Raw genomic sequence first — 20,439 nt, 5'->3', positions numbered from 1 at the left:
ATAGATAATTTATGAGTGATATTGTTGGTTAAACAGATTATGGGGCACCTTGTGGGAGGAGACAGAAGAATGTCTTATGCTTTGGGTAAGGGGAAGAGCCAGTCTGTCTGTAGTTGCAGTTTTCCATAGGATTTTAGTCTGACAAGTGTTTTTCAGTTTACTCTTGAAGATTCTCGCCAAGGTCCCTGCACAGAAACAAAACAAGCAAATCCGGTTGGCTTTTAACTTTATTTAAAAGTGATATTTGAACTATATTGGTTTGCTTAATTAGAATATTTAGTGGCAGATATATGAAGTAGAGTTCCTTATTTGATTTGAGAACTGTTAACTGGAAAACTATTTTTCTTTTGTTAATGTGGCTAATTCTGTGTTTAAATTAAAGGATGTTTTGACATAAAAATATCAATTGCTCAGTGTTATCATTCCTGTGGTGCAGAAACCTTTCCTCACAGTTTTACAAATTGCTAATAGTTGGGTTCTTATCTGGGATGCTAACAGGAGTACCCCACTCCATAATTGTGGACGCACAACCCTGTGACCCAGAGGCAAGTGTGTAAGCATAGAGCCACTGCTGACACCTTGTTTAATAAATATTCATCTTTACATTTTTGAGGTGACTAGTGAGCATCGTTAGTGGAATCTGTGTGAACATGCAAGACAGAAATTAAACTGCTGACCTGCACAGATAAGGCAACCATCACCAGCAATTAATCTTTGTCACCAACTGCAGTGTGCATTCAGAAATGGCATGAGGCGACAGCAATTTACATTTATATTGGACAAGCATGTACTGAGAAAGCAGAGCCAACAAAGATTTATTGAAGGTAAATCGTGTTTGACTAATTCTCCTGATTTTTTTTTATGAGGTAACAGAGAGAGTGGGTGAGGGCAGTGCAGCTGATATTTGATCAAGTACCACGTGAGGCTTTCAGCAAAATTGAAGCCCATAGGATCGAAGGGAAAGGGGGGGGGGGGCAGAACATGTCACAATTAAATTCAATATGGAAAAGCGTGTGGAGGTACATTTTGGGAAGAAGAATGTGAATTGACACTAAATACCAAGTGGTAAAGTTTAAAAGTGGTACAAGAGGAGATAGATGAGGGTGGCACAGCTGCCTCACGCCACCGAGGACCCGGGTTCGATCCCGGCCGCAGGTCATTGTCCGTGTACAGTTTGCACATTCTCCCTGTGTCTGTATGGGTCTCACCCTCACAACCCAAAGATGTGCGGGGTAGGTGGACTGGCTATTCTAAATTGCCTCTTTTTGGAAAGCAAATTTAAGTACTTTAAATTTAAAAAAGAGGAGACAGGCGTATGCGCTTTTGCATAAATCTTTGAAGCCGTGGGACAATATAAAAAACGATTAATAAAGTATATTTACACCATGATGGGGTGAAGATAATGATTTAGTAGTAGCCTGCAAAAGAAAATTGAATAAATACTCGAAAAAGAAAAGAAATGCAGGGAAATAGAGAAACAATTGAGGAGTGGGATGAACTGAATTACTCTTTGAAAGAGCCAGTGTGGGATTTATGGGCATATAGCCTACTTCTCTGCTGCACTGTTTTATTTCTTTAATATGGTCAGATATTTGAAGACACATCACAAAAGCATAGTCAGATAAAATTTGACACCAAGTCAAAGAAGGAGATATCAGAACCAAAGATCAAGAATAGTTGGGTCAACTAGGTAGTTTCTAAGAGAGGTCTTAAAAGAGGAGTGACAGAGAGATTAATGAGGGAATTCCAGATTTTAGGGCACAGCCATCTGAGTGAGGGGCTCACAGAGCTTGATTGAAGAAGTAGTGTCCTTTGCGGCTGGAGGCAAGTATATTCCCTTGGTTAGATTACTGAGCTTACCCCTCAAACATTCACAACGGTAGAGTAATTCTCTACCCACTGTGGTCAAGTAACCAGCCTTTTTCTTACCTGACTTGATTCCAATAGGAGTGTCGGTATCGATTTCATTTTTGGGTTTGCCAGGGAGAGGAACCCTCAGCGGGATGATTTGTGGGACTGCAATAGAACCGGCCGTCATTCCTCCAGAGGGAAACCACCTACAAGGAGACACCGTTTGACAGGAGAGTGAACCTGCCGAACAAGTGTTGTTGACACAACCACAATTATTTCCAGTCAGAAAATCAAGGTAAAAGGAACATGGCCTGAGGAGGGGACAAGGTCCTGCAGGAAGCTGCTATTGGCAACATTAGTCTCACAAATAAATCCTGAAACTCAAATAATTAAACTATGAACAATGAAACCGACAATTGTGAACAACCCGTGATTTACAACCACAATGATTATCACTAATTTAGTTATTTGTAACCGAGTTATTATTAATAACCCTACTGATTTATCTTATTAAATCTCAGGATGTGAGCACATCAACATTTATTGTCCACCCCTCACTGCCCTTCAGAAGGTGATGACAAACCATCTCCTTGACAACCAAGTGGCTTGCTAGAGGGCAGTTAAAAGTCAACCATATGTGTGTGTCTGGACTCCATATAGTAGACTGGGGATAAAGATAGCAGACATCTTTCCCTTTTAGTAAACCAAATGGATTCATAGAGTCCTATAGCTTCACTGTCACCATTATGGAGAGTATTTAGTTTACTCCTGATTTATTTAATTAACTGAATTTAAGTACCTGCTCTGATGAGATTTTAACTCAAAAGGAAGGATTTGGGGTTGGCACCCTGACATTGGGGTCAGGTAGAGTAGGTCCTAACCTCACACCATGTCAGAAGCAGTTACCAAGCAGCAATTTTCCTTGAACTGGCCAATTCGTGGCCAGCAGGCAGACTCGCTGTCCAATTATGGACGGTGGGTAGGCTCTCAAGCCTCCAGCATGGAAGGGGTTGCAGCTTGCCATTACAGGTGAGGGAGAAGGTTCCCCTTACCTTGTGGCTCCTTTCCAGCAACTTTTAAAATTTTCAACCAAAAAAAATGGGTCACGGCTGGGGGCCCATGACCTGATGGGCAGGAAGGACCACAAAGTCTGCCTTGGAACATTACACTGGCCTCCCCAGTTCCCCCATTGGGGAGGCTGCCTCCAGGCAGCTGGCCTGTTCCTGATGTTGGGGGGGGGGGGGGGGGGGGGCAAGGCAAGTCGGCTGGAAAATTCCCGTCAGCCTCTGATAATTGGCCATTCGCTCATCTGAATAAAAGAGAAGGAAGTGGGAGTATTTTATGGAGAGAATTCTAGAATCTGGAGTATTTTATGGAGAGAATTCTAGAATCTGGAGTATTTTATGGAGAGAATTCTAGAACCATTTATTTACACACACAATCAAATATACTCATGCACAAAACTCTACAGACTAAACTATCACTCGCCAACATGGAGGGCATTTAAAAGTTTATTGGATAAGCATATGGATGATAATGGCACAGTGTAGGTTAGATGGCTTTTGTTTTTTGACTTCCCATGTCGGTGCAACATCGTGGGCCGAAAGGCCTGTACTGCGCTGTATCGTTCTCTGAATCGGCTGCCCACCACTTGCGGGTGTGATTACCCCCCCCCCCCCCCCCAAAACCTAGCTTCAGAAGAATGGGCCTGTGCCACAAATATGACAGACCGGCCAACCTGCCTTCGCCTGGCCCCCATGTTGGGGTGAGAGTTCACCCCCGTCTCTCTGGTCCAATATCAATCATACTCACTACGACAATGTTCCCCGTGTACAGACTGGATGACTAGTCATTGATTATATCTTTGAGTATAATAGGAACCTGACCAGCCAGCTCCCAGCTGTGTCTGTGTATCTCCAACTCCTTCTCCTGGCGCTTTGCACAAACACCGCAGCTTCGCTACCAACAACAACCGCACCACGCGGCGGCGGCTCCTCCGATTGGCCGCCAGCTGTTCCCCGGCAACTGTCCGGACCAATCAGATCGACGTTTACGGCTACATTAGCAACGGCGCGCCTAGAAACAGCGCGTGCGCAGTCAGAGTTTGGGTGGGGCGGAGCTTAGGTTGGGTGAGGAGAGTGAGTCTCCAGCAGTTAGAAGGGTGGGGGTGTCAGGGAGAGGTGGTTGGATGGAGGAACCCTTCCCAGGAGAGGTGTTGGATAGCCCCCCCCCCCCCCCCTCTATAACTTGGGATTCTATTTTTTTTTTTAATTGAGGCCACACGATATCACATCATAAATGGTCAAGAATATGCAGAATGCCTGAGATTCAGAGTTGGCCAGAGTTTCACACCAATCTGATGAAGCACATTCTCAAAGTTCCCCTTGCACAGTGCACCATTTAATGTGGCTGCAGAGGTCAGATCAAGTAGTCTCCTTATCTTCCATCCTTGAAAACCCTTCTGCTGAAGGTGCTGAGTCTGGCTGAGGATGCCAACTGCTCTCCAGCACTTCGAACAGGCTATGGCGGTTCCCCACATCCGCCTACTGGGTGATTGCAGGTAAAGAAGTAAAGATATAGCCGCGCCCCCTCCCTTGCTCTCCTGATGCCCATCAAAATCCAGTTGGTTCTTGTTGCTTTTTATTTTCAGTCATGCAGACAGATTTGTATCCACCTAACTCTGTGCATGACCCAAAAAATCTCAACTTCACAGCCAATCAATTACCCTTCCAACAGTTTTCACTGCTGTTAACTAGGCAAACATGGCAGCTAATTATTAGTGCACAACAAAGTTCCACAAACAACAGAGGTGAATGACCAGTATTTTATTTTGGTGTTGGTTGAGGGGATCAATGTTAACCACATTGGGGAACCTCCCAGTGGGCCTTCAAAACGTGCCACAAACTATTACATTTACCTGAACAGTAGATAATGCTTGGGTGAAATGTTTTATCCCAACTATAGTATTCCTGACAATGTAGCATATTGTCTGCTGCATAGAGGGTTTGTCTGGATAGTAGTAATACTGCCTCTGAATCAGAAAGTTAAGATCCAAGGCAGTATTAACTATTCCACCAGCTTGTGGTGGATGGGAGGGGGGAGGGGATGTCAGATGACTCCCACTTTGGATTGGACGAAGGATGTATATTCCTTGGTCTGGATTTTTGAGGTTGGTAATATTTTAACCATTAAGGATGTCGAAAGGTTTCAGGGTCCTTTGTATTTGCCAGAACTGGTCTTAGAGAATGGCGCACTGTGAGGAGGAATGTGTTGTTTGAACAACTGCAGGAATGTAAAAATCAAGCAGTTAGGTGCAGGAACTGGGGGAGTCCACCAGGAAATTGAGGACTTGAAAGAGTGCATCTGTAACTGAAGGAGGCAGTAACAGCCTCTAATGTGGATGGTAGCCTAACCACCCCCATTAACACTGGCAATGCTGCCAGCTCTGTTTTGAGAGAGTCCCATCTCTTGGTGTCCAAAGCACCCGCCTGCTTCTGGTGATGAGCCCCTTTTTATTGTAGGAAATGGGGCGTATAATTCAAATAGAATTCCAACTGCCAAATGAGGTTGGGGCTATTTTATTTTTTAATGTTTTTATTGATTTTCATCTTATTATGGTACATAGTCCAGCAATCATTGAAAGGTGAATGCTTTCATATTTACAGAGCTCCCTCAAAGAGGTGAACAAAGAGACACACAAAACAGAAAGAAAAAAATATATTGACATATTGAAACCAAGGAACCTCATGACTATTTACAAGTCTCTCCAGCCGCCCCCCCCCCCCCCCCTCCCCCCCAAAAAACCAGTGCCCTATTGGTTTCTGGCTACAAACAAGTTTTGGAACAAGTTGCTGAATGATTTCCACATCTTGTGGAAGCCCCCTCCCAACCCACGGATGGTGAATTTTATTTACTTTGTTGCTCTATTAATAATTTTGGTGAACCACAAGCCTTCCCTTATATCGATCAAATGACCACACGGCCAGTTAGTTAGTTCAAAAGATGGTTTATTTACAAGGGTTATGTCGACATGCAAACACAATATCTACTACGTGTTTAACTACACCTATCAGCTACAATAACCTATACTTAACGTCAGGGCGACCAGCACTGTGCAAATGGATAAGGCCTTTATCTGGATTTCACTTGGCTGGTTCGAAGAAAGTGGTTCTGTCTCTGCAGGGCTCATCTGTCAGGTAGCGATCATTAGTCTTGAACTTAGCTGGCTGTTCCTGCTGCAATTGGGCTGGCACAGGCCGGATCCAAAAGAGAAAGAACACATGGCTGTGTCCTCTTTTATCCCTCTGGGATTTTGTGCTCTTTGGGGCAGTCCTTAACCTTGGACCCAATAGTTCGACAGGGCTCTGATCACTCTCTTCGATTTCGGCCAATAGTGTTTGGGGCTGGTGTGGGGTTTGTAACAAAAGTCCGTTACACGCACAGTTGCAGAAGTCCAGCGATGTTCCAAACGCATGTGCTGGGCCAGCATCCTACTAGCCTTCTCCCCATGCTCATACACTGCCCCTCTGCAACTGCCTTCCCCGTGGACACCAGCCCGAACTCCATTTGAAGCTTCTGCTTCTCCTTCAACAATCCTGCTTCTGAATACTTCCTGTCCACCCGCAGAATCCCGTCCACCAATCCTACCATATCTGCTCGCTCCTCCTCCTCCCTATGCACCCGGATCCATATGAACTCCCCCCTAACCACTGCCTAGAGCGCCTCCCACAGCGTGGCGGCGAGACCTCACCTGTATCATTTAGTTCCACATACCCCCGGATGGCGGCCCTCACCCGCTCACACACCTCCTCATGCTCTAACAATCTTACGTCCAGTCTCCACTGCGGGCGATGCCCCCCCCCCCCCCGATCCACTTGCAAGTCCACCCAATGTGGCGCATGGTCTGCAATCACGATTGTCGGGTACCCCGAGTCGTCCACCCCACCAGCAGAATCTTATCCACCACAAAATAATCGATCCACGAGTACGCCCTGTGCACATGGAAGAAGTATGAAAACTCCATCGCCCGCGGCCTCCCAAACCTTCGGTGAGGGAGGGGGGGGGGGGTTGGGGGTGGGGAGGGTTGGGGGGGGGGGTTGGGGGGGGGGAGGGGTGGTGGGGGTGGGAGGCGAGTGCCGGGGAGGGGGGAGAGGGTGAATGCGAGTGCCGGGGAGGGGATAGAGGGCGAGTGCCGGGGAGGGGGTAGAGGGCGAGTGCCGGGGAGGGGGTAGAGGGCGAGTGCCGGGGAGGGGGGAGAGGACCAGTGCCGGGGAGAGGGCGAGTGCCGGGGAGGGGGTAGAGGGCGAGTGCCGGGGAGGGGGTAGAGGGCGAGTGCCGGGGAGGGGATAGAGGGCGAGTGCCGGGGAGGGGGGAGAGGGCGAGTGCCGGGGAGGGGGGAGAGGGCGTGTGCCGGGGAGGGGGGAGAGGACCAGTGCCGGGGAGAGGGCGAGTGCCGGGGAGGGGGTAGAGGGCGAGTGCCGGGGAGGGGGTAGAGGGCGAGTGCCGGGGAGGGGGGAGAGGGCGAGTGCCGGGGAGGGGGGGAGAGGGCGTGTGCCGGGGAGGGGGGAGAGGACCAGTGCCGGGGAGAGGGTGAGTGCCGGGGAGGGGAGGGCGAGTGCCGGGGAGGGGGGAGAGGGCCGGGGAGGTTGTATGCCTGGCCAGGTGCCAGCTTCCAACAGACGCAACCATGCAGCCCATGGCCAGCGATGTTGGCCGCCGTGGCGGGAGCCGCAGTTCTACATGTTGCCCTGGGGGAGCAGGAGTAGGAGCGTGCCAGGGAGGCGACGGAGGATGCCGCAGAGGAGCGTGCCGCAGAGGGGCAGGCGGTAGCCGCCCAGGCTGGAGGGCCGCTCGCCCGACAGGACGAGGAGGAGGAGCACGAGGAGGAGGAGGAGGAGGTGGTGGCGCCACGGCGACGGAGACGCCCGAGGAGGCCCCGTGTGTACCGGCCCCGTTCGTCGAACCAGGACCTCACGGACCGGGCATGCAGGAGGAGACTCCGAATGTGCCGGGAAACCTTGGCACACATCTGCCACCTGATGGCACACCTGGCACCGCGTGGCACTGGGGGAGGACACCCTCTCCCCGTGTCCGTCAAGGTTACGTTGGCCCTGAACTTTATGCCACAGGGTCATTCCAGGCGCCGAGTGGGGACCTGTCTGGCATCTCGCAGACATCGGTGCACCAGTGCATCCGGGCAGTGACAGACGCCCTATATGCCATTGCGGACCGCTACATCCAGTTCCCTGGGGACTGGGCCAGCCAGGATGCCCGGGCAGCGAGCTTCGCTGCCGTGGCCGGATTTGCCATGGTCCAGGGCGCTATCAATGGGATGCACGTCGCCGTGCGGCCACCTGCAGATAACAGGGTCGTATTCACCAATAGGAAGGGGACCTATTCCATGAACATTCAGGTGGTCTGCAACCACCGCATGATGATCCTGCACGTCTGCGCCCGGTATCCGGGCAGTGTACATGACTCATTTGTATTGGCAGAGTCTTACATCCCCGGCATGTTCGAGGGATGCCACACCGGCTGAGGGGCTAGTTGCTGCGCGACAGGGGTTACCCATTGCAGTCGTGGCTGATGACGCCTATACGGAGGCCAGATTGACGCGGAGAACAGCTACAACGATGCCCATGCAGCAATCGGGTGTGATAGAGAGGTGCTTTGGGGTGCTAAAAATGCGTTTCAGGTGCCTGGACCGCTCTGGAGGGGCCCTCCAGTACCCGCCAGATAGGGTCGGCTGCATAGTTATGGTCTGCTGCGTCCTGCACAACATAGCCCAGCAGAGGGGCGATGTGCCGCAGGCAGAGGAGGGGGGAGTGGAGGAGCAGCAGGACGAGACGCAGTCCTCCCCAGATGAGTAGGATGGGGGCAATGGTCAGGACAGACGGGCTGGACATGGGCAGGAGGCTGCCCACCGTTACTGGCTGGGCCAGCGGGCACGGGACAGGCTGATAGCCGCCCAGTTCACTGACTAGGGAGGCATGGGAATTGCTGAGTATGGGCACCGACTGCAAACCACGGCACCAGCTGACCCCCCTCACCCCCCCCCCCCCCCCACCCACCACCAACTGCACCCACCGCCACCCCACCCACATCCACCTGTGGCACAACGGGCCGGGCTCACACAGTTGCTGGTGGACACATGTCTATTGCAGGCCATGGAGGATGATGACAACCCGCTCTGCGATGAGCCCCTGGCTCTACATCGTTGGACAATGTCTGACCCATGGCCACAGTACCACCATCCACCCGGACCATCCCTGCATGCAGCCGTGACACTGCAGAGCACGGTCCCGTCCTCTGCCGAGGGGGATGGCGAGGGCGACCCGGGGGGGGCACACTCACCTGGGGCGGACGTAATACCACCCCCCCCCCCCCCCCCCCCGCCCCCGCACGCATCGGACAGAGCACAAAGGCAGCTTCCATAGGTGTGAAAGTGATTTTAATAACAAACAGTTCATACACGTGCCCGAGCCCCTATAACTCATCTGTGCCCTGCACCCGTGCCAATTTACTCAGTGTCTAATTGTTTGGCCTTACGGCACTTTGACTACGTCTAGGTGGTTCCACAGACAGTACAGCAGAACTGGAGGCGGACTCCTGTGATTCCTGCCCTGTGACTCGGGATCCCTTTGGCGGCCGTTTCCTGGGGCGGCCCAGCCTAGATGGGCCAGGCTGCGGCCCGGACGATTGGGCAGCCAGCCTGTCCTGCCCGTTGCCCACCCGATGCACCTGGGACGGAGGGGGGCGGGGGGGGGGGGGGGGGGGGGGGGAGTCCGAGGTGTCAAGGTGTTCTGGGACCTCCCCTACAGGGGGACCCGGAACCGGCCCCAGCACCTCCTCCTCCCTCGGGGTGCCCGATGGCCCCCGGGCCTCTACATGGGCCGGGGGTGCGAACGGACCAGCCATCCGACGCCCCCCCGACACCTGCCGCTGCCAGTCCTGGAGGCCCGCCCTGGTATCGACAAGGGTCTGCAGGTTTGCAGCCATGGAGTTCAGGGAGTTGGCCATCCCTGTCTGTGTCTGGGCGACGCCAGCTAGCACATGGGCAATGGCACCGATGCCCTCAGCAATGGACTGCTGAGACAGGGCCACGGCATTGAGCGCCTCTGCAATCTGCCGCTGGCTCTGGGCTTCCTGAGAGGGCAGCCATGTCCTGGGCCACAGTTGCCGCCTACACGGAAAACCCCAGGCCTTACATACTGCTCCCCATGTCTAACACCGTCGCACCCATTGCCTCCACTGCGGACGCCGCCCGTGCTGTTTCGGCCTGGGTGGCACGCATGACGGGCACCACTCCCAGCTCCTGGACGCTGGTGGACTCCTCCACCTGCATCTGCAGCCGCCGCAAGCCGGCCGCCACCCCCTTCGATCGTCCCTGGTTCCATGACTGCATCGGGTCTATGGGCGGGTGTGGTAACTCCAGGAACCCCAGACCCGTCTGGCCGGCAGATGGTTGCTTGCGCCGGGATGCCCTCTGACCTCCCGGACGCTTGGCTGCTCCTACCTCCACCTGCTGTACCGTTACGGCTGTATTGTGCACACCAGTGAGTGTACCAGAAGCTTCATCGCTAAAGTGCCCAACCGAGGTGAGTGTCTCTGTGATGGTGGAGGGTGTTGTAGATAGCAGTGGCGTTGTGTCGCGCTCATCGTCTGACCCAGAGTCCATGGTCCCCTGGGGTGGTGGTTCCTGTCCACCCGCCCCCTGTGTGTCGGTGTCATGTGTGTCGGTGTCATGTGTGTCGGTGTCCCGGGTAGGGGTGCCCCGGGTAGGAGTGCCCTGGGTAGGGCTGTCCTGGGTAGGGCTGTCCTGGGTAGGGTTGTTCTGGGTAGGGGTGTCCTGTCTCGGCTGCGACGGGGGCCTGTGGCTGCCCCCCTCGTTGCTGGGTGTCGCACGCCTGCGTCGCCGCACTCGCACGAGACGGGCGCGTCATCTCCCTGTTGCTCTGGGCCTGTCCCTGTCTCGTGGCCACCCTGGGGCATCGCATGCCGGAGGGGCAGGGCTGCTCCGTCTCGTGGCCGCCCTGGGGTGTCGCATGCCGGAGGGGCCGGGCCGCTCCCTGTCTCGTGGCCGCCCTGGATCGTCCTGAGGGCGGTCGGCATCTGCGGGGACGGGTGCCTCGACGTTTGGTCCTGCAATACATAATACAGCATGCATGGTCAGACACGGAAAACCCCAGGCCTTACATACTGCTCCCATGTCTAACACCGTCGCACCCATTGCCTCCACCGCGGACGCCGCCCGTGCGGTTTCGGCCTGGGTGGCACGCATGACGGGCACCACTCCCAGCTCCTGGACGCGGGTGGACTCCTGCACCTGCATCTGCAGCCGCCTCAAGCTGGTCGCCACCCCCTTCGATCGGGGGATATGGGGGCGGGGGGATATGGGGAGGGGGATATGCGGGAGGGGGGATATGGGGGAGGGGGGATATGGGGCTAGGGGGGATATGGGGGAGGGGGGTATGGGGTTGGGGGGATATGGGGGAGGGAGGATGTGGGGAGGAGATGGGGAGGGGGGAGATGGGGAGGGGGGATATGGGGAGGGGGGATATGGGGAGGGGGATATGCAGGAGGGGGCTAGGGGGGATATAGGGGAGGGGGGATATAGGGGAGGGGGTATGGGGGATATGGAGGAGGGGGAATATGGGGGAGGGGGGATATGGGGGAGGGGGGATATGGGGAGGGCGGATAAGGGGGATATGGGGAGGGGGGATATGGGGGAGGGAGGTTAGGGGGGTATAGGGAGGGGGGCTATGGGGGTGGGGGGATATGGGGGAAGGGGGGCGGGCCGTGGGGGGTCTCACTTGGTGGTGCACCCCCGACATCTGCATCGGCAAACTCCCGGTCCTCGGGTCCGCCTGCCAGTTCCAGGGCCCTCTCCTCATGAACGGTGAGTGGTCTCTCATCAGCTGGGCCCCCTCCTGTCCTCTCACAATCCCTGTTCTGTGTGCACTTCTCCTGTTGGGGGCGGGCAAGTGGTTGGCAGGCATAAAGGGCAATAGTGTTCGGCAGGGATATACATGCAGGCCAGTGGTTGGGCGTATATTGGCAGAGGTGCGCAGCACATTGGGGTTAGGGTTATGGTTAGTTGCACCTGGGGATGTGCCGCACATGGGGGGGGGGTTAGGGTTAGTTGCACCTGGGGACGTGCCGCACATCGGGGGTGGGTGTACTCACCCTGGCTGCCCTGACAAGGTCATTCACCTTCTTGTGGCACTGGGCGCCTGTCCTTGGCGTTACAGCCACAGCGCTGACGGCCTCTGCCACCTCCCACCACAGGCGCTGGCTGAGGCGTGGGGCGACCGTGTCCGGGGTACAGGGCCTCCCTCCTTTGCTCTACTGCGTCCAGGAGCGCCTTCGCCGTCGCGCTCCTGGGAACTCGGAGCTGCGCGGCGGGCGGCCATCATGACGGCTCTCCGGGGTGCGGCCTCTTTTGTGCTGTGACGCCGTCGCGACTAGCGTCACGCCGCTACTAGCCCATTCCGGGCCGGAGACTTTGCGCCATTTGGGGGGCCCCCCGACACCGGAGTGATCCGCGATGATTATGGGAGAATCCCGCCCCTGATGTTTCACTGCATTAAAAGCACAATATAAAGGTACGTTGTCACTATTTTTAGTGATTTCTTTTTATACCCATAAATCTTTGCTCCTCTACCTTTTTTTAAACAGAGTTATGATCTGAGTACATGGCCTGAAAGGGTGGTAGAATCAGACTTAATACATTTAAACATTGAAAAGGGAATTGAGGGCAGCACGGTGGTGCAGTGGTTAGCACTGCTGTCTCACAGCGTTGAGGTCCCAGGTTCGATCCCGGCTCTGGGTCACTGTCCGTGTGATGTTTGCACATTTTCCCCGTGCTTGCGTGGGTTTCGCCCCCACAACCCAAAGATGTGCTGGGTAGGTGGTTGGCCACGCTAAATTGCCCCTCAAATTGGAAAAAATGAATTGGATACTCTAAATTTAAAAAAAGGGAATTGAATATATAATGAAACAACATTGTCGGGCTCTGCACAAACAGAATAATAATTTCAGGTGAGGGGGAAGATGCACAGTAAATTCAAAAATCCAAAGGTTGCTGTTCGAGTTGTTGTACTCCATTGATAATTTCATGAAAATGGCATCTACCTCACCACTGTGATGGATGTCAGAATTTCAGATATATTGTATGTGTACTGGTGTAGTAAGGGTCAAAAGCCTGGGTCAGTAGTGACTGCTGCAGTAATATTTTAAAACACTTTGGTTTGAAAAACAGCCAGGCTTTGTGGCTACAAAAGGGCTAATTAGCGCATCATAATAGGTCATACTGGACTTGAAATGTTAACTCCGTTTTTCTCTCTCCACAGATGCTGCCAGATCAGGTGAGATTTTTCCAGCACTTTTTGTTTTTATTCCAGCAATCCACAGTAGGTGCTTTTATTAGCGTGGAGTCTCTTCCTTCAGGTTTGTTGTGTGGGGATTTTTTAAAAATAATTTTATTTTATTTTGATTTTTTCTCTCTCAATCCAATATTTCTTTCCCTTTCTATTTCTCTTTCTATACCTGATTTGTGATTAAGCGTACCCTCTCCACTTCCTTCTCAGTTGTGCAGTTCATTTCGTTCAATCTGACTCCGTCATACTGAACAGAACGGACTACTGCAAAGAAGTGTACCGACAACTCAACAACCAAGAACACTACAGACAGTTACCCGCAGATCCGACCAAGGAACACACCCGCCAACTCAACAGACTGATCAAGACCTTGGATCCAGACCTTCAGAGCACCCTACGTGCTCTCATCCCACATACTCCCCGTGTTGGAGATCTCTACTGCCTCCCAAAAATACACAAGGCCAACACATCAGGGAACCTATTGTATCAGGGAATGGGACTCTGTGTGAGAACCTCTCTGGCTACATCGAGGACATCTTGAAACCCAACGTACAAGGAACGCCCAGCTTCTGTCGCAATACGACAGACTTCTTACAGAAACTCAGCACCTATGGACCAGTTGAACCAGGAACATTCCTCGTCACAATGGATGTCTCGGCACTCCACACCAGCATCCCCCCTGACGACAGCATTGCTGCAACAGCCTCAGTACTCAACACCGACAACTGCCAATCTCCAGACGCAATTCTGCAACTCATCCGCTTCATTCTGGATCACGTCTTCACCTTCGACAACAAATTCTTCATCCAGACACACAGAACAGCCATGGGGACCAAATTCGCACCTCAATATGCCAACACCTTTCTGCACAAGTTTGAACAAGACCTCCTCACCGCACAGGACCTTCAACCAACGTTATACACCAGATACATCAATGACATTTTTTCCTTTGGACCCACGATGAAGAATCACTGAAACGACTACACAATGACATCAATAAGTTCCATCCCACGATCAGACTCACCATGGACCACTCTCCAAAATCTGTTGCATTCTTGGACACACTCATCTCCATCAAGGACAGTCATCTCACCACTTTGTTTTACCGCAAGCCCACGGATAACCTCACAATGCTCCACTTCTCCAGCTTCCACCCTAACCACATTAAAGAAGCCATGCCCTATGGACAAGCCCTCCGTAAACACAGGATCTGCTCAGAGGAGGAGGAGCGTAACCGACATCTACAGATGCTGAAAGATGCCCTTGTACGAACGGGATATGGCGCTCGACTCATCGACGACAGTTCCAACGCGCCACAGCAAAAAACGCACTGACCTCCTCAGAAGACAAACACAGGACACAACCGACAGAGTACCCTTCGTCGTCCAGTACTTCCCCGGAGCGGAGAAACTCCCGACATCATCTTCGCAACCTTCAACACGTCATCGATGAAGACGAACATCTTGCCAAGGTCATCCTCACACCCCCACTACTTGCCTTCAAACAACCGCGCAACCTCAAACAAACCATTGTTTGCAGCAAACTACCCAGCCTTCAAAACAGGGACCACGACACCACACAACCCTGCCATGGCAATCTCTGCAAGACGTGCCAGATCACAACATGGGTACCACAATTACACGTGAGAACACCACCCACCAAGTACGCGGTACATACTCGTGCGACTCGGCCAACGTTGTTTACCTCATACGCTGCAGGAAAGGATTTCCCGAAGCATGGTACATTGGCGAGACCATGCAGACACTGTGACAACGGATGAACGGATCGCGCAACAATCGCAGGCAGGAATGTTCCCTTTCAGTCGGGGAACACTTCAGTAGTCAAGGGCATTCAGCCTCTGATCTTCAGGTAAGCGTTCTCCAAGGCAGCCTTCAGGACGGGCGCCAATGCAGAATCGCCGAGCAGAAACTTATAGCCAAGTTCCGCACACGTGAGTACGGCTTCAACCGGAACCTTGGATTCATGTTGCATTACATTCACCCCCAACATCTGACCTGGGCTGGCAAATCCTACCAACTGCCCTGACTTGAGACAATTCACACCTCTTTAACCTGGGATTACCCCTCTCTCTGGATCTGTAAAGACTTAATTACCTGCAAATGCTCGCATTCAAAGTATCGTCTTGCATCTTTGACTTTATCTATATGTATGTTTCTGGAACCTACCCCTTCATTCACCTGAGGAAGGAGCAGTGCTCCGAAAGCTAGTGATTTGAAACAGACTGTTGGATTTTTAACCTGGTGTCTTAAAACGTCTTACTGTGCTCACCCCAGTCCAACGCCGGCATCTCCACTTCAATCTGACTAGTTAAGGAGATTCACAGTTCTTTCACTTGTTGCGCCGATAGGAGATCGCACTTACAGCAACTTGCCATGCAAAAAATAAATAAATGAAAACTTGGTTGTTTCATGTACCCAATTTTGTTCTCCCAGGTTGTTCAACCTGGATCTTAATTATGATGGGGGGCTGGTAAACCTATAATCAAGTGATTACCAGTCATCTCAAACACACACAGCTGGTCTGGCAGTATGTGCGGAAAAAAGACAAATAGAGTTAACGTTTCGAGTCTTCTTCAGAGATCTTGATACGAAGAATTTTGAGCACCGATTGATGATGAAAACACATGCGCCGAGCACTAGTCAGGCCCCGCTTAAACCAAGCAGCTGCTCACCACGATTGCCGGAGAGGAAGGGAAATCAAGCCCGGGTGGGGGAGGATCACCGCAATAAACTGTCTCTGTGGTTTTGCATTATTTTCAGGATTGCCTTGAAACGCACCGCGAGAGAAGACAATCTCCCGTCACTGCTGGCAATTGAGGACACGAAGGGAGTTATGCCGCCTGGCGAATCTGGTCTATTCCGCCGTTCAGAAGAAGCTGAGCCGGCAGAGTGAAAAGCCCCCACTCAGGAGGCAGAATATGAACGGAGTGAAGTTGTGGCTTCTCAGCCCAGGCATTTAGCACACGGGAGCTCGCCACTTGGAACATCCAGGCCGATGTTTGACACAGTTTAGAACGTGGAACACTGGATTTGGAACGTCCAAGCTGATATTTGATACAATTTCGAACGCGGGACGAGAACGGCAACCATATAGCAGTCAGGTTCTGCAAACAAGCCCATCGAGCCGCGTTCATTCCCAATAGATTGTCATGTTCAACATTTGAGACGATGGCGGACGTGAAAGTGAAGCAAGAAGCTGTAGATCCTATGGGGCTGGAAAGCAGGTAATGTTTTGGAACCCCTCCCCCTTTTGCTGACAACCGTTTACAATGACTGAAGAAAGGTCCTTGACCTGAAACGTCAACCTGTGCTTCTCACTCCACAAATGCTACGAGACCTACTGAGTATTTCCAGCATTTTTTGTTTTAATTTCAGAATTCTAGCATCTGCAGTTAACTTTTTTTTAATATAGTGCCTTTTTAAAGTAATGTTTCAAGGTGATTCACATGCAAGAGCATTATTGTTTTTAAAAAGTATGACACTACGTAAGAAGATGACCAAAAGCTCATTAAATTATGTTTTAAGGGACAGTAAGAAGTCTTACAACACCAGCTTTTGGAGCGCAGCACCTTCCTCAGCATTCACCTGAGGAAGGAGCTGCGCTCTGAAAGCTAGTGATTCGAAACAAATCTGTTGGACTTTAACCTGATGTTGTAAGACTTCTTACTGTGCCCACCCCAATCCAACGCCGGCATCTCCACATTATGTTTTAAGGGACATCTTAAAAGAGGAAAGCAAGTTGGAGAGGTGTAGGGAGGGAATTCCAGAGCATAGGGCCAAGGCAACTGAAGGCATGGCCACCAGTAGTGGAGCAATTATAATTAGGAATGCACAAGAGGCCAGAATTTGTGGGTAACCTAGGTGCTAAAAAGAATGAGGAAATTAAGATGATTAATATCAGCATTAGGAAAAGTATTAAGGAACTAAAAGGCCAAGAAATCCATGGGATCTGATGACCTACATCGGGGGTTCTAAAAGAGCTAGCTACGGAGATAGTGGATGCACTGGCTACAATTTTCCACAATCCTTTGATTTGAAAATTATATTGGAAGTTGGCAAATGTAGCACCTCTTTCCTAGAAAGAAGGGAGAGGGAAAACGGAACTACAGACCAAGTAATCTGGCGTCAATCGTTGAAAAGGTGTTGGAATCTGTTATTAAGGAAGGATAGAGGATTGGTTAATGGACAGGATGCAAAATGTAGACATAAATGAGGCATTTTCAAGTTGGCAAGCTGTGACTTGTGGAGTGGTCCAAGGATCAGTGAAGAGACAGAGTAACTATCTAAGCTCACTGAAGATACAAACCTAGTTAGAAAAGTAAGCTAGGAGGAGGACATTAGAAAGGCTGCAAAGCGATGTGGACAGGTTAAGAAATTGGGCAGCAAGAAGGCAGATGGAGTCGAATGTGGGCAGCAAGAAGGCAAATGGAGTCGAATATGGAGAAGTGTGAAGTTATTCACTTTGGCCATAAGTTGGGAAAGCAGAATTTTTTTTGAAAGGTGTGAAATGTTGTTGTTCAGGGAGACTTGGGTGAACTTGTGCAAGGAACTCAAAGTTAGCATGCAGGTAGAACAAGCAATTAAGTAGACACATGGCATGTTGGCCTTTATTGCATGGGGATTGGAATGCAGGAATAAAATAGTCTTTCTTCAATCGTATAGAGTTTTGATGAGACCACACCTGGAATACTGAGAGATACTTGGCATCCACATTTAAGGAAGGAGAGACTTGCATCGGAGGCCGTACAGCACAGGTTCACTAGACTGGTCCCTGGGATGTGAAGGTTGTTTGTTGAATGATGAAAAGCTGCGTAAATTAGAGTTATATTCTATAGAGTTTAGAAGAATGAGAGGTAATCTCATTGAAACCTACGACATTCTAAAGGAGCTTGTTAGGGTAGACGCTGAGAGATTGTTTCTGCTGGTTAGAGAATCTAAAACATCGGGATGGGTGGGGGAGGGGGAGGGTTGAGGGGCCGATCATTTTGGATTGAGATGAGGGGAAATTTCTTCAATCAATGGGTTGTGAATTGTTGGAATTTATATATCCCAGAGGACTGTTGTGCTACATTGTTGAATGCAAACCATTTGAGGCTGGGTTGGACAGATTTTTGGGGTCTTGGAATCAAAAGATATGGAGAGTGGGTGGGAAATTAAGTTGAAGTCCAAGATTAGTCATGATCGTATTTAGTGGCAGAGCAGGTTCGACAGGACGATCTCCTTCTGCTCCTATTTCTTGTGTTATTTGTGAAATTGGAGGAGACTATACAGTTGGGGGTTTGAAAGCAAGCATGAAGATTTTCAAATGTGTACATTGCAAGACTGAGAATAATGGCTTCAGTCTTCCCAATTTTTACTTGGAGGAAATTTCTGCTCACCAGATACTGGATGTCTGATAATTTTGGAGCATTCGAGAGACGTGGTGTGAGGTAGAGCTGACTATCATCAGCATGCAAGTTAAAATGAATGCCGCACTTACAGGTGTTATCGTTGAGGAGCACACTGTAAATAAGAAATAAGGGGGGTGGACCTAGGATAGATCGTTGTAGGGTACACAAGGGATATCGTGCGGCATCAGAAAGAGAAGCTGTTACAAGTGATACTCGGGTTATGTTCATGTAGGTAAGAATGGAACCACGGAAGAGCATTCCCATTGGATGATAGTGGAGAGGCATTGGGGAAGATGGTGTGGTCAACCGTTTCACAGCCAATTCAAGAAAGAGGAGGTAGAATAGTTCACCTTTGTCACCGTCAGTTAGAATGCCATTTATGACCTTGAATAGTGGTAAGGGCCATTATGTAACATTGTATGACTTAATGATTCAGACAGATGTTGAATGTAACCAACGAGTTGTAAGCGCACTGCATGTCGTTTACTTGCTGCGATATCCATGTGGTTTTTGTGTTGCATTGACAAAAGGTGAGCAGTATAAGTAGCTGAACTGACATTGCAGGATCGCAAATTGCTATTGCCACAGGAGGAGGTTATTCAGCCCATTGTGTCTGCGCAAGCTCTCTGAAGTTCTGTATTTGGTATCAGGTGCTCTTTCAGGAGCTATAATTCAGACGGATTTCCCTTAATTTGCTTTTGTGTCAGCTGTAATCAGCTTGCCCCTAACTGCATTTCACAAATGTGAGAGTTGACCTGCCAATCCAACAGTAGTTTTGTGCATGTAGGATAATGAGGTAATGTGGGTCCCTCTGTGTGCTATATAGCCATATGCTGTAAACTGTATGTTCTGTGTTCCATCACAGGGTATAATTGTGATGGTTTTGGATTGGACAATTTAGTACCAGAATTGATACTCTACCCCAATGAATTATCCTAGACCCCATCCTGTTTTGTATCTGCAATGTTGCCCCTTGGAGACATCCATAAGCGTTAATTTTCACTTGTATACTGATGGCACCTAGCTTTATTTCATCACCAGCTCTCTTGACTCAGCCATTGTTGCTAAATTATCAACTTCTTGTTCGATATCAGTACTGGATGAGCCAAAATTATTTCCTATTAAATATTGGGAAGGCTAAAGTGTTTTTGAGGCTAGCGGGAGCTAACACTTGCATATCATGGTGTCTTACCACTTGAATGAGATCACAAGTAGTCGCTCCTTAACTATCCTTTCTTTTTACTCTTAGGATTTTAGAACTCTGCCAGCAGTTCCCACAAGGAATCACGGACCAGGTTATTCAGAATGACATGCCACACGTGGAACCGCAGAAGAGGGCGATGGCTATCAACAGACTTCTCTCAATAGTAACTCATTTAATATTTATAATAAAAGACTTGTAATTATTTAGTGCAATTGTTGACCTCTGCACATCCCAGAGTGCTATAGAGTCAATTAAATATCTTTGTTAGTGTAGTCACTGTAGTGTAGGAGATGCAGCAGCCAATCTGCACACAGCAAGGTATCACACACACCAATATGATAACCATTTCATATGTTTTAGGTATTGGTTGAAGAATAAATATTGACCAGTGCCCTGAGGTGAACTTCCTGCTATTTCTTTTTGAATAATGCTTTGGAATCTCTAACTTTTGTCTGCGAGGGAAGGCCAAGCGCCGTTTAATATCTTATTTGAAAGATGATGCCTCATTGTTTCCTCGGTAGTACACCGTAGTGTTGGTTTAGATTACATGCTTCATTCCCTGGAGTGTGATTTGGACTCTTATTAAGAATTTGTTC

The 20,439-nt window shown here is 50.4% G+C and overlaps 2 protein-coding genes across 8 annotated transcripts in view; one reads left to right on the top strand and one right to left on the bottom strand.

Moving 5' to 3' along the window:
- dzank1 (double zinc ribbon and ankyrin repeat domains 1) overlaps positions 1-3,835 on the bottom strand; it is a 197,370-nt gene extending 193,535 nt beyond the window's left edge. For 2 of the 5 annotated variants that reach the window (XM_072503972.1, XM_072503994.1), the window contains exons 1-2: positions 3,664-3,823; positions 1,930-2,057 (exon numbers count right to left, since the gene is read on the bottom strand). In XM_072503972.1, coding sequence (XP_072360073.1) covers positions 1,930-2,038 — 109 coding nt within the window. In that variant the 5' untranslated portion in view covers positions 2,039-2,057; positions 3,664-3,823. Of the gene's footprint in view, positions 1-1,929; positions 2,092-3,663 lie in introns of all 5 variants that reach the window. The other 3 variants (XM_072503985.1, XM_072503989.1, XM_072503979.1) reach the window with 3 other exon arrangements.
- Positions 3,836-4,141: 306 nt separating this feature from the next.
- Positions 4,142-20,439, top strand: part of LOC140419899 (DNA-directed RNA polymerase III subunit RPC6) — a 34,479-nt gene continuing 18,181 nt past the window's right edge. Inside the window, exons 1-3 of one of the 3 annotated variants that reach the window (XM_072503962.1) lie at positions 4,142-4,411; positions 13,203-13,217; positions 19,889-20,006. In XM_072503962.1, coding sequence (XP_072360063.1) covers positions 4,341-4,411; positions 13,203-13,217; positions 19,889-20,006 — 204 coding nt within the window. In that variant the 5' untranslated portion in view covers positions 4,142-4,340. Of the gene's footprint in view, positions 4,412-13,202; positions 13,218-16,157; positions 16,474-19,888; positions 20,007-20,439 lie in introns of those variants that run through there. The other 2 variants (XM_072503948.1, XM_072503953.1) reach the window with 2 other exon arrangements.

Source organism: Scyliorhinus torazame, chromosome 1 (genome assembly GCF_047496885.1).
Source record: "Scyliorhinus torazame isolate Kashiwa2021f chromosome 1, sScyTor2.1, whole genome shotgun sequence".
Taxonomy (NCBI): domain Eukaryota; kingdom Metazoa; phylum Chordata; class Chondrichthyes; order Carcharhiniformes; family Scyliorhinidae; genus Scyliorhinus; species Scyliorhinus torazame.
The sequence above is the reverse complement of the archived record's forward strand: the minus strand, read 5'-3'. Positions and strand labels throughout refer to the sequence as shown.